The following is a 12,153-nucleotide window of genomic DNA, read 5'->3' as shown; positions in this document are numbered from 1 at the left end:
TGTGGTGCTGACAGAGCAGAGGATGCAGAGGGCCCAGCTCCTGAGCTCCCCTCCCTCCAGGGGATCCCTCCCTTCCCTTTCCTTCCCTTTTCCCTCTCCCTCACCTCACTGCACCTCCAGCACCTCCGGACCTTGCCCGCTTCCCCTAAGACACAAAACAGGGAAGCTCTTTGAGGGCAAATCCACCAAAACCACCCCGACCCAACCCCAACGCTGCTCCCGGTCCCGGTCCCGGTCCCTCAGGAGGTGACCCCCGAGGGCGGGCAGCGGGCACTGCCCCGGGCCCACCCGCCGGTTCCGCCGCTCCCCTCAGCCGGGCCGGCCCGGGTTTACCTCAGGGTTTGGACCCGCCGGGTTCGGGGCAGGGGGTACCGAGCGGCGATGGCGATGAGGAGACAGAGGAGAGGGGGAAGGAGAGCGCGGCTCTGCCCCCCCACAGGGGCCCCCGAGCCCCGACAGAGCCGAGCGGCGGGACCCGCGCTGCCGGACCGAACCCGACCGAACCGAACCGGGCCCCGCCCGCCACCACCGCCCTGCGACCTCCGGTACCGACTCCTCTTCCCGCCGCCCCCTCACCCTCTCCTCTCCTCTCCTCCGCCGCCACCTCCAGCCACTGCCAACCCTGCGGATCAACAACCCGCCCGCCCATTGGGCCGCTCCCGCCCCCAACAAGCCCCGCACTGATTGGCCGCCTCCACCTTCCTCACCCAACCCGTCTCCCCCCACCTAATCCCCGCTCGGCTCCTCCGGCAGCGAGGGGCGGCACCGCTGCTCCCTCTGTCCCCGGGGCTGCCGCCTGACCCTGCTCCTCACCCGACCGCTGACACCAGCCTGACGGGACGGAACGCAACGCGCCCGGAACCTTTGTGTCTGTCTGCGCTACCGGCGGCTCCTGGCGCTCACTTCCGGTTCCGGGTGGCGGCCGCGTCCTGCAGGAGGGTCGGTCGGGCAGCGGGCAGGTACCGGCGGCCCCCGGGAGAGCCCCTGCCCGCCCCGGGAGGGTCTGTGTGCGGGCAGGAGAGGGGGGGCGGCGGCCTCTGCTGCCCCGGGATGCGTCCCCGTGACTGAGCGGCCCCGCGCAGCCGCTGCGGCTCGTTAACCGGGCACCACCGGGCTAGCGGGCCCGGGCCTCGCCCGGTTGTTCTGCCCTCTTCTTGCCGGTGTGCGCAAACCCCTCCCGCGGCGGGCAGCTGAACGCTGGCAGCAGAGAGGGATGGGTGTCCAGGGAGCTTTCCGGAGCGTTCTTCAGGCGCCCTTGGCGGGAGCCCCACAGCGCCGGGATGCGGAGCGAGGTGCCGGGCGCCGCTGCCGTTCCTCTCGGTTCCCCTGGCAACGCGGGAGCCCGGAGCCGCTCGGTGCTCCCAGGGGGGCCTCGGGGCAGGAGCCGCTCACAGGACCCTCGGGGGCTCTGGGAAACCAGAGGTTTCAAAGCCGGAGTCGTTTTGCTCCAGCCCGTGGTGATCTCGCCGCAACTTTCACCTCCGGCCCCGGGTTTAGGGAGAATCTCTGCGTTCCCACCCTTCTCTCCAAAAAAAGCATTTCCCAGCCTCGTGAAGGGCCCCGCAGGGAATCAGAATCTCCCGTCTTGCCTTGCAGGGATGGGGCACGGAGATGAGCACGGGCATGGGCACGGGAAAATGACACTGCCCGACTACAGGATCTGGAAGGTGGAGGGCACCCCCCTGGAGGACGTCCAGAAGAGGCTGGCAAAACGGGGCCTGAGGGATCCCTGGGCCCGGTGAGTGCAGGGGCCTCACCCCGAGGCACCACCCTGGGGGTTCCCTGGAGCTGCTCCTCGCAGGACAGGCTGGTTTTGGGGAGAAATGCACCTGGAGTGGTGAGGAGTGAGCTGAGGGCTTTGTCAGGGCAGCACAGAGGCTCTGTGCTCAGGGCTGGCTGGAGCTGGTGGGACCTGCACTGATGTTCTGGTTTGAGCTGGAAATCAGGAACACGCTGCAGGGTGGCCTTGGATCCATCCAGCTGTGCCTGTCCTTTGGCTGAGCAGTGGGGGACAGGATGGAAGAGGAGATTTTTACCTCAGAAGCTGTCCCACTCTACAACAAATACTTTCTGTTTTAGCTAAAGCAATTCTGGATCCCTCAACATAGGTAAAACAGGGAATAACATCTTCCTCCCACATCATAAATGAGGGAATGCACTTCATCTTGGGGAATAAAAACACTAAATGTCTTGTGCAGTGCAGTTTTTCTGTCAGGGCAAAGCTGGGTCAGCAAACTACTGCAGGAGCCTTCAGAGAAAAGAGAACACATTTTTCTGAAGCAAAGGTAAAAAAAAAAAATCAAATCAAACACTGCTTGCAGTCCACAGAAGGGGAGGCTGGTCCATGCTGTAACCTCTGGAGGGGTCTGGGATTCAAGTCTTTTTCCCTCCCTTTATGCTTTGAGCCTGAAACTGGAAAATCTTGCCCAAATCTTGCCCATCTTCCTTAACAGAGGGGAAATGCAAGCAGCAAGTCAGTGAGTTTTGATGTGCTGAAGTTACCTTCCTGGGCTTTTTTGCACCAGAAAGATGTTCCTGCTGATGTCTGTCACAGTGCCTCCACTGACTGTGGTTTATTATTATTTTTTTTTTTTCTAGTAATGAAGCCTGGAGATTTATGGGTGGCTTTGCAAAACCCGTCACCTTAACAGAAATTGTGGGGCGAGGATTCAAGTGGGGATTTGCAGCTTTTGTGGTAGCTCTTGGCATTGAATATGCTCTGTTCCCTCCAAAGGAAGGAGGCCACCACTGAAGTCAGACAGGGCAGCTGCCTGGTGCCTGAGCTGAAACCTCCTGCTCACTCTGTACTTCAAATATATAGATATTAAAGTATGTATAAATAAACATATTAAAGTATCCATCCCAGGCAAAACAAGCTTTCTCTGATTTTATTACACCTATTGTGGAAGGATGAAAAACCACAGACAGGGTAACTTACCTGAGATCAAACTGGGGAGGAAAAAAAAAATAAAAATACACCTCAAGTTTGCTGTAAAGAGCTGGGGAAAGGAAGAGCCAACCTCTTTCAAGCCCTGACAACATTCTGTTAAACCCAAGAGAGAAACAGTGTGCTTTTAATAGAGGAATTGCACTGTATTAATTACAGGTCTAATAGCTATTATTTGCTATTAAATGGTAATGAGTGATTTGTCATTTCTTAAAAGTATAATTTGTTATGATTCACTCTGTTGTCTTTAAATAAAAACAATTAACTGAAAGTTAAAAAAAAAACAAACCCAAAACTGCTCCAAGGTATAATAAACCAGCAAAGCTTATGCTTCACCCTGTTAAAGGGTTAATGAATTTGGCAGGCAGTGAGCACCAAAATAACCTCCTGCTTGACATCCAGAAATTAAAAGCTACATTGCTGCCACATTTCCTAAGCACAAGTGGTTCAGCAACAACTGTACCTCATCCTAATATGACTCCCAACATATTTAATGTGAAAAACATTTCCAATATTTTCACTTCCAATATATTTAACATGAAAAACATTTCCATTATTTTGACTTCCAATATATTTAACATGAAAAATATTTCCAATATTTTCACTTCCAATATATTTAACATGAAACATATTTCCAATATTTTCACTTCCAATATATTTAACATGAAAAAAGAGAAAGAACAACTTCTTCTTTGACCTGGTTGGCATTAAGTTGTAAATTTGGAGTCGTGCAGCCTTTACACCTCTTTGTGTAAAATTTCCCATTTTTTTTCCTTAGATTATCCAACAGTTTCTGTGTTTTAGGAATGCCTGGAGTGAGGAGCACACAGAAAAGGGCCTCTTGGCAGTGTGTCCTCTACAGCTCCAGGGCCCAGAGCTGGCTGAGTGCCCACTGTAGCTTTCACTGTGCCAAGGAGGCCAACACCATCATTTTTTCAACCCAAACAACAGATAAAAGCAAAACTGGCCTAACAAGTGAGGAACTGTAACTGCCACCAGACATTTGTGTGCTGCCATGGCAAAGAAACTAATTCCATCATGCCACCTGAGGCCCTGCCATGGCGTGGCTGAAATCTCTTTTCTAAATACACATATTTTCACCTGCAGCCTTTCAGGGTGAGATGATAATGCAGCTCTATTTTTAAACAGTAACCAACATCTGTTCCTGTGCAGTGCAGCTGTGCTGCTCACTGAATGTCATCCCTCTGACATTGCCCAAGGCACTTCACAGGGCAAACATTTGTTTTACTGAGCTTTTCTTCCCCAATTCTTTCTAAGGCATCCCTGTACAGTTGCATAATTCCCTGGAAAAAAAAAACCAAACAAACCCAAACAAATAACCAAAAGTCTGTTGCACAAAATATTTCTGTCATATCCCTTGGGCAGTGCCACAGGGATGCACAGTTTAAAGGCTGGTATTCACTGCTTGGTTTTTTATCTGGGTCAAAGACAAAACTGCTCAAGTTTACTGAATTTTAGATGCTTGTTCAAAGAGCAAATCAACAGTGCTGGCATTACAGTAGTGGCACATCCCTTAAGTGCAAGATTCACCATATTATATCCCGTCTTACTGCACAGACACTACACAGAGATTTTTCATTTCACAGCCATTCTAATGCTAATCCTGCCTGCCTGGAGTATTTCCTACACATTAAAATAACGTGCCAAAATCTGTCTTCACTGTAACCACAGCAACAGCTGCCTCACACTCAAGCAGCCTTTTCACCAGTGCAAACACCAAGGTCACAAGCAGCAGTGGCACCTGCTGGTGAGGAACCCCCGTGACTGCAGTGCCACAGCCAGCAAACCCTTCCTGCATCCTGACCTCTGAAAGACCAGAGCTGCCCTCACTCCGTGGCTCTGCAGGACAGGTGGGTAACACTCTCACCTCCATCCAGCAGCCCAAAGAGCCCTTTCTGCTTACCTGGGGAGATGCTTCTCATTTATCTATCGGGGTGGGGTTGTTTTCTGCATCACTGGCATAAACTTTCACACTGGTACGTGGGGGAGAAGCCAAAACAGTAAAGTCATTCCTGACCAGGGGGGCCTCCTTCACCTCGGGACCTCCTCCTCCACCTCGAAGCCTCCTCCTCCACCTCCACCTCGGGGCCTCCTCCTCCTCCACCTCAGGGCCTCCTCCTCCTCGAGGCCTCCGCCTCCTCCTTCACCTCAGGGCCTTCTCCTCCTCCTTCACCTCAGGGCCTCCTCCTCCTCGAGGCCTCCTCCTCCTCCTTCACCTCAGGGCCTCCTTCCTCTCCTCCTCCTCCTCCTTCACCTCAGGGCCTCCTTCCTCTCCTCCTCCTCCTCCTTCACCTCAGGGCCTCCTTCCTCTCCTCCTCCTCCTCCTTCACCTCAGGGCCTCCTTCCTCTCCTCCTCCTCCTCCTCGGGGCCGCTGCTCCCTCACCGCCCTCCCACGGGAGGACTGGAGACGTTCATGCCGGGAGAACAAACTCGGGTGGGTTTCACGAGGTGGTAGCAGCCAACTCCAAGGTGTGTCAACCCCCGCACCCTCCTCAGCTCCTAACGCCTTCCCCACCGCAACAGCACCAAGCGCGGGGTCCCTCGGAGCGGAAGGGCCGGGAAGCAGCAGGAGGAGGGCTGTGAGGACCCTGCTCCTCCCTGAGGAGAGGCGGAGCGGTCGCTCCCACGGCCGCCATTTTGTGCTGAGCACCACGGGAAGGAGCGCGGGGATTGGTCCGTCCGGGTCACCTGACCCGCCCTGCCCAGCTGTGCCCGCGCAGCCCCGGCCCTCTCCACCCGTGTCCCGCGGAGTCCACCCGTGTCCGTCTGTCTGTCCCGTTATTTATCTATTAATCTATCGGATCGGTTTCTTGGCACGGCGCAAGGGTCTCTTGACACTCATCGAGCTGAAGTTTGGAGTGTGTGCTCGAAGGGACGTAGTCGCGACCCACGCTTGTGTCCCGACTCGCTGATGCTGTCCCGGGAATCACGCGGGGGGTGCGCCCGCACTTGGCAGCGGCTGAGCCCACGCGTGCTTTCCGTGTTCTGAAGGCCAAATAAAAACTGGAAGTCAGATGATGGTTCCAATGGAGAAGAACCCCCCTCGAAACAGTCTCCTCCCTGAACGACTTTTTTAAAGATAATAACGATAACAGCAACTCCGACGCGTGACAAATCACACCCGTGACACCCAAACCCACGCAGACGGAAGGCGCGCAGCCCGATCACACCGCTCTTAATTCTGAAACAGCCGTGGAAAAAGCTCATAGCAGTGCGGGAGGCGTAAATTCTTAAGAGCGGAATTTTTGTGGTTGTTTTACGTAACTCGGAGAATCTACAGCAACCTCAGGACGGACCGAACCCGCCCGGGTAGCGCAGCGGGGCCGTGACCCGGCGGGTGCGGGGTGCGGGGTACGGGGTGCGGGGTGTGGCTGAGCCCCGCCCGTCGCTCCGTGACGCGGAGCCGCATCCTCCGGAGCGGGACCGGCGGATCCAGAAGTTTCCCGGCGCCGCCATTTTGTAATCGGGTCGGGGGTTCGGCAGCGGCAGCCCTGAGGGATCGTCCATGGCGGGGGACAGCGGCAGCTCCCGGGGAGAGCGGCGGCATTCCCGAGCTCTGGAGGTGCGGGCCAGGGGAGGGACGGGGCCCGGGAGAGCTGCGGGGCTGCGGGCGGGGCGGGGAAGGAGGCTGGGTGTTCCCGCGGGGAAGGGCGGCTGGAGGTTCGGTTCGGGTGTCCGGAGTGTCCCGGTGCGGCCGCCATGTTCTGTGCCCGCGTCTGGGTCGGTGCGGGGAGAAAATGGCTTCGTGGGAGGCTTTTCCCGTGCCCCCGATGGGGGTCGGGAACGGAGCGGGCTCCCGGGGAAGGGTTCGGGGGGATGCGGAACCGCAGGCGGCCCAGCCCGACCCAGCACCCCGGTCCCGGGCACCGCCCGCGAGTGAGAGGCGGGATGTGAGCTGGAAGCGATGCGGGAAATAAAGGGAAATAAAACACGCGTGGTGACTTACTCAGCTTTTCCTCTCGGAGAGAGGTACCCAGGGGGGGGCCCAAGTGCTGTCCCGGTTTTGACTCGGCACGGGGAATCCTCCCCGAGGCTGTGGGCAGGAGCAGGGTACAAACTGGTGACAAATTTCTTGAAGTCCTTAAAAGCAGGCTGGGAGAAATTTTCTTTTTTTTTTTATAAGCTCTGGAGAAGCAACTCGCGTGGTACGTGTGGTGTCTGAGCCACGATGCTGCTGCTCCAGATCCTTTGTAAGGAGTTGGCAATTTGAAAAGTCCTGGAGTTAAAAAGGAAGGTGGAAGGAAGAGCAGGATGAAAATAAAAAAAGAGGGTAGTTAAAGGAAAACACGTTCTAAAGGAAAAAACGTTCTTCATTATGATGTAAATTTAATAGTTTACCATTTTTTAAAATCAATTGTCTGACCGTGTAATTCAAAGAGCAAAACATCTTTGTTACAGGTGCGGTATTCCAGGGATAAAAAAGAAACTCCTGATCCCAGGGGGTGTGACAGGGCTCCTAAGAGAAAGAGGACATCGTGCAGTGGTGCACGGGAGAACAAGCACTGCAAACACGACCTTTCTAAACCTCCTGACAGGTACAGCACCTCTGCCTTCAGACACCAGCAAAAACAATGTCATAAGTTCTATTGCTCCCATCGGCTCATCTGATAAAGCATTCATTTTTTGAGCTGAAGATGGTTCAAGAGGCACATTCTACAGCTCAAACCAAAAACGCCTTGCTAGGGGCTGTTTTAATTTATTTAATGAGTTTATTTGATGCTTTGTTTGCAGTGCCCACTCAGAATCCAGATCTGTTTATGGGAGAGGCCGTCACGAGCGACGCTACGTTGAGGAGTACAGGAACCAGTACAATCCAGGGTGTGACACTGGGCACCACAGCAGCAAATCCTCGGGTCACAGTGGGGCAAGTAGCCACAAAAGGAGACACAAGACAGATCACACTACCTGCCATCATCATCGCTCACAGGTGGTGTGAATTATTTTAACCTAGAATATGTTTTTTTAATTATTATTTTAAGATCGGTTCTCGTCTGGGCTAATTGCCCGTGGGGGTTTGGGGAATTCTGTTGATAATATGAATAGGTTATTCCTGGGGATCATATTAGTAGATTTTTGCTAGGATTTTATTTTGTTCAGTAAAAATACATAGTTTGTAGGTATGTAGGTCCTTGTGACAGCACAGAGCATAGCCTTGCTACTTGCTCGTTGGGTACATTTGTGGAGATTCATGAATAATAACCACCAATTGGAGAACTCAAAATACAGGCATCACTTTTGTGCCTTCAAAATTTTTATTACAACAAGCAGTTATTTCAGCCCTATTCAAAAAACCAACCACAAGTTTTTAAACTTGCTTTTGACTAAGTATCACCGAAATAGCAAGGAGATAATGTCAGGCTTTTGCTTTTTAAAAGATTGATTAGGATGTTTTTATGAAAAATCTGTAGGTTGGATATGATGTCTGCCCGCTAGCAGGGCAGGTTTTGTGGTCATTGTTGTATATTTAAGTCTTAAAAAAGTTGAAGATAGGATTTGTAGTTGAAGATCTTCAGCTTGTGCACAGTCTGAAGTACATGTATGTGATAGCTATTGTTTTTTAAAATATAAACTCTTGCCAAATAAGATGGGTATTTTAATTTGGCCACAAGGCTACTTTTTATATGTACATAAAAGATAATGATTAAATCTTTTTGCTTAAAAAAAAAAGAAAGTCACTGCCATCCTAAAGTAAAATTCAGTGAGCCACACTTCTAAAACCAAAACAATTGTGTTGTACTTTTTTTTTGTTGCCTTGCCACTTTTGAGTACCTGATCTGAAAATGTGTTCCTTGCCATGTTTTTCTCCTGTAACACAAACTGTGTGAATTTCCGGGGGCTGAATTTGCAATTGCTCCTCCTGCCAACCGTTTGTGGCCTGGCTCCTCTCTCCCTGCTGCATGAATTTCGTATCCCCACCTGAATCCCCTGGGGTTTATTGATTGGCTGGACCATCTTGGTGCCGTTCCAGAAGAGTCATCGAAGGAAAAGATCCAGGAGTGTAGAGGATGATGAGGAGGGTCACCTGATCTGTCAGAGTGGAGACGTACTAAGTGCAAGATGTATAGAATGCTTTTCAAAATTTATTAACTTTTCAGATAGAATAAGTTCTTCTAGAGTAAGATGTGAGGGGGCTTTGGAAGTCTTTTCTTTCTGTCTTGACTTTTTTTTGTTTGGGGGTGGGGATCGTTACTTTTTTTTTTTCTGTTGAACTTAAATATGTTTTTCTCTTTTTATTGTTTTCCCCCCAAAACAGTAAATGAAGTTAATGAACCTACTAGAATGAGATCCCTGTAAATGTGCCTTGATGAGAGTGTCCAAGAACATCTCTCTGATACTTACCCATTTAAAGAAGCACAGTCTAGGATAATCTTCAGTGATAGTGATTAAGACTTTTTTTGTTTGCTCTTTTTTGTTTTCTTTAAGTGGTTGAGTAACTTCCCAACTTCTGTGACTGAGAGTTCTTCTCTTTATAGATGAGATTGTTGCTACTTTGGGTGAAGGTGCTTTTGGGAAGGTCGTGGAATGCATCGATCACAAAGAGTAAGTCTTCTTAGTGCAATACGTGTGGCTTTTCTTACTGACACTGTCACAGCCTGCTTTGCCAAGTGCTTTCAGATGTCACTGTTGTGTTTGTGCAGAGATAAACCTTGATTATGTAAGTCAGTACATACTTAATAAAAAAAAAGGTAAGTAAGGTTCAGTAAGGTTCCCATCGTTATGAACCGTACAGTGATAACTACTGAATATTCTCAGTTAAAACTGCCAGGTCTTCTAATTGCTGTTGCCAACTTGTCATTTCAGGGAAGGCAGACACGTAGCTGTCAAAATAGTAAAAAATGTTGATAGGTACTCAGAAGCAGCTCGTGCAGAAATACAAGTACTGGAACACCTCAACGCATCGGATCCCAGCAGCACATAGTGAGTGCCCGGGGTCAGGGGCTGGGGTGTGGTGTGAAGGTGTCTGACACATCCCCTTCTTTCTCTGCCAGCTGTGTCCAGATGTTGGAATGGTTTGAGTACCAGGAGTGCCAGGGGGCTGGGGTTTGGTGTGAAGGTGTCTGACACATCCCCTTCTTTCTCTGCCAGCTGTGTCCAGATGTTGGAATGGTTTGAGTACCAGGGGGCTGGGGTGTGGTGTGAAGGTGTGTGTGACACATCCCCTTCTTTCTCTGCCAGCTGTGTCCAGATGTTGGAATGGTTTGAGTACCAGGAGTGCCAGGGGGCTGGGGTGTGGTGTGAAGGTGTGTGTGACACATCCCCTTCTTTCTCTGCCAGCTGTGTCCAGATGTTGGAATGGTTTGAGTACCACGGCCACGTGTGCATCGTGTTTGAGCTGCTGGGGCTCAGCACCTATGATTTCATCAAAGAGAACGGGTTCCTGCCCTTCCGCCTCGACCACATCAGGCAGATGGCCTATCAGATCTGCAAGTCTGTCAACTGTAAGGATGGTAATTGTTGCTTTCTTTAAAAAAAAATTGGTTTTTTGTGGGATTCGCCGACTATTGCTGTTCCCTTGCAGTTCTGCATTCCAACAAGCTGACACATACAGACCTGAAACCTGAAAATATTTTATTTGTGAAGTCTGACTACGTAGAGGAGTACAACCCCAGGCTGGTGAGTTGCTGTCCCCTTTGCCACCTCAGCCCTCTCTGGGTTTCTGTGGCCACTGGAGTCCTCTTGTTTCATTGCAGAAATGTGACGAGCGCAGACTGAAAAATCCTGACATCAAAGTTGTGGACTTTGGGAGTGCAACTTATGATGATGAGTACCACAGCACCCTGGTGTCTACAAGGCATTACAGAGCTCCTGAAGTGATCCTAGGTCAGTAGCAGCCTGACAGGCTGATCCTGCACTTGAGATTTCTGTGTGCTGCTGAAGGGTGGTGTTTTTGTGAACCCTCTGCCTCTTTCCACAGCCCTGGGATGGTCCCAGCCCTGTGATGTTTGGAGCATAGGATGTATTCTCATAGAGTACTACCTGGGCTTCACAGTGTTCCCGGTAGGTAACCATCAGCCACCAGCACTCAGCACTCTCCCAACTTCATCAAAATATGCTACAGAGAGGGGGGGACTAAGAATTCTGTCAGCTTGACAGCGTGGCTGGCTTGAAATTTAAAAAAAAAAAGGCAGGAAAAAACCCTCCAGTAGATTGTAACCAATTTCAAGAACCAAATGATATAGCTTTTTTTTTTTTTTTTTCCTCCTTAATTTGAAATTGATCATTGGTTGCAGGTAGGGTCAGACATGGAGTAAGGCCACTGTGTGGGTCTCTTGACAACAAACAGAAATGTCTGTCTTGCTTTCCCTTCAGACCCACGACAGCAAAGAACACCTGGCAATGATGGAACGAATACTGGGGCCTCTGCCAAGTCACATGATAAAGAAAACCAGGTAATTCCATTTTTCTGAATAGCTCAGTTTAAAATTTTTCAATTCGGTTGAAAAGTCGTTTTTATAACGAGGTTTAAAAGAAACTCAGCTTCATCCGTTAGCTCTGTTGAGCAAGCTGGCCACCTTTATGGCATGTTGTGAACAAAGCTGCTGATATTGTACTGAGGAGGGGAGAGCAGAGGCTGTGAGTGAGCAACCCTGGTGTGTTTGTTGAAGGAAGCACAAGTATTTCCGTCACGAGCGGCTGGACTGGGACGAGCAGAGCTCCGCGGGCAGATACGTGTCCAGGCGCTGCAAGCCCCTGAGGGTGAGCCCAGAGGGGAGTCCTGTGGGGAAGGGAGCTTGGAATCCAGCTCTAAGGTGACAAAGTTTGTGTTGTTTCCTTCCTGAAGGCTTTCATGACCTGCCACGACTCAGACCACGAGAACCTCTTTGACCTCATTGGGAAGATGCTGGAGTACGACCCAGCCAAGCGCATCACTCTAGCAGAGGCACTGAAACATCCTTTCTTCTTCCCACTGGAACAGGAAAGAAAAGTGCTGCCACCTGCAGCTGAGCAGGCTGGCAGAGATGTCAGTCCACCAAAGAAACACAAAAAGTCCTAATTATTTATTCCATTGTTTTGTAAATGCCCTGTTTTGTATTACGACTTTTTTTAGATACTGAAGTTTAATCCAGCTGCTGGCATAAAACTTATTTAAGAAAAAGAGCTTGATGAACTTGGTTTTGTTTCCTCAATACATAAAGCTCTCAGGTCAGTTTTACTTGTGCCATGTGGAAAAGAGCACCCACTA

The 12,153-nt window shown here is 50.8% G+C and overlaps 3 protein-coding genes across 6 annotated transcripts in view; 2 read left to right on the top strand and 1 right to left on the bottom strand.

Annotated features, from left to right (window-relative positions):
* Positions 1 to 607, bottom strand: part of HYCC2 (hyccin PI4KA lipid kinase complex subunit 2) — a 43,520-nt gene extending 42,913 nt beyond the window's left edge. For 2 of the 3 annotated variants that reach the window (XM_071747913.1, XM_071747915.1), the window contains exon 1: positions 334 to 458. The gene's annotated coding sequence lies outside the window, so the exon portion shown is untranslated. Of the gene's footprint in view, positions 1 to 104; positions 146 to 333 lie in introns of all 3 variants that reach the window. The other variant, XM_071747914.1, reaches the window with a different exon arrangement.
* A 231-nt stretch (positions 608 to 838) lies between these two features.
* On the top strand, positions 839 to 2,875 carry NDUFB3 (NADH:ubiquinone oxidoreductase subunit B3). The gene is made up of 3 exons (XM_071747937.1): positions 839 to 959; positions 1,597 to 1,738; positions 2,599 to 2,875. Exons 2-3 carry the CDS (start codon positions 1,599 to 1,601, stop codon positions 2,750 to 2,752), a joined length of 294 nt encoding a protein of 97 aa, XP_071604038.1. The 5' UTR covers positions 839 to 959; positions 1,597 to 1,598; the 3' UTR covers positions 2,753 to 2,875.
* A 2,791-nt stretch (positions 2,876 to 5,666) lies between these two features.
* On the top strand, positions 5,667 to 12,066 carry CLK1 (CDC like kinase 1). 2 transcript variants are annotated; one of them, XM_071747927.1, is made up of 13 exons: positions 5,667 to 6,531; positions 7,368 to 7,504; positions 7,701 to 7,896; positions 8,938 to 9,028; positions 9,443 to 9,509; positions 9,771 to 9,887; positions 10,245 to 10,408; positions 10,489 to 10,583; positions 10,661 to 10,790; positions 10,885 to 10,967; positions 11,280 to 11,359; positions 11,576 to 11,666; positions 11,752 to 12,066. In XM_071747927.1, the coding sequence occupies exons 1-13, from the start codon at positions 6,475 to 6,477 to the stop codon at positions 11,962 to 11,964; spliced, it is 1,521 nt and encodes a 506-aa protein (XP_071604028.1). In that variant the 5' UTR covers positions 5,667 to 6,474; the 3' UTR covers positions 11,965 to 12,066. The 2 variants fall into 2 exon arrangements, with proteins under 2 accessions (XP_071604028.1, XP_071604029.1); XM_071747928.1 differs by lacking the exon at positions 8,938 to 9,028 and having other exon boundaries at positions 5,726 to 6,531.
* The last annotated feature ends 87 nt before the right edge of the window (positions 12,067 to 12,153 follow it).

Source organism: Heliangelus exortis, chromosome 6 (genome assembly GCF_036169615.1).
Source record: "Heliangelus exortis chromosome 6, bHelExo1.hap1, whole genome shotgun sequence".
Classification (NCBI taxonomy): Eukaryota; Metazoa; Chordata; class Aves; order Apodiformes; family Trochilidae; genus Heliangelus; species Heliangelus exortis.
The sequence above is the reverse complement of the archived record's forward strand: the minus strand, read 5'-3'. Positions and strand labels throughout refer to the sequence as shown.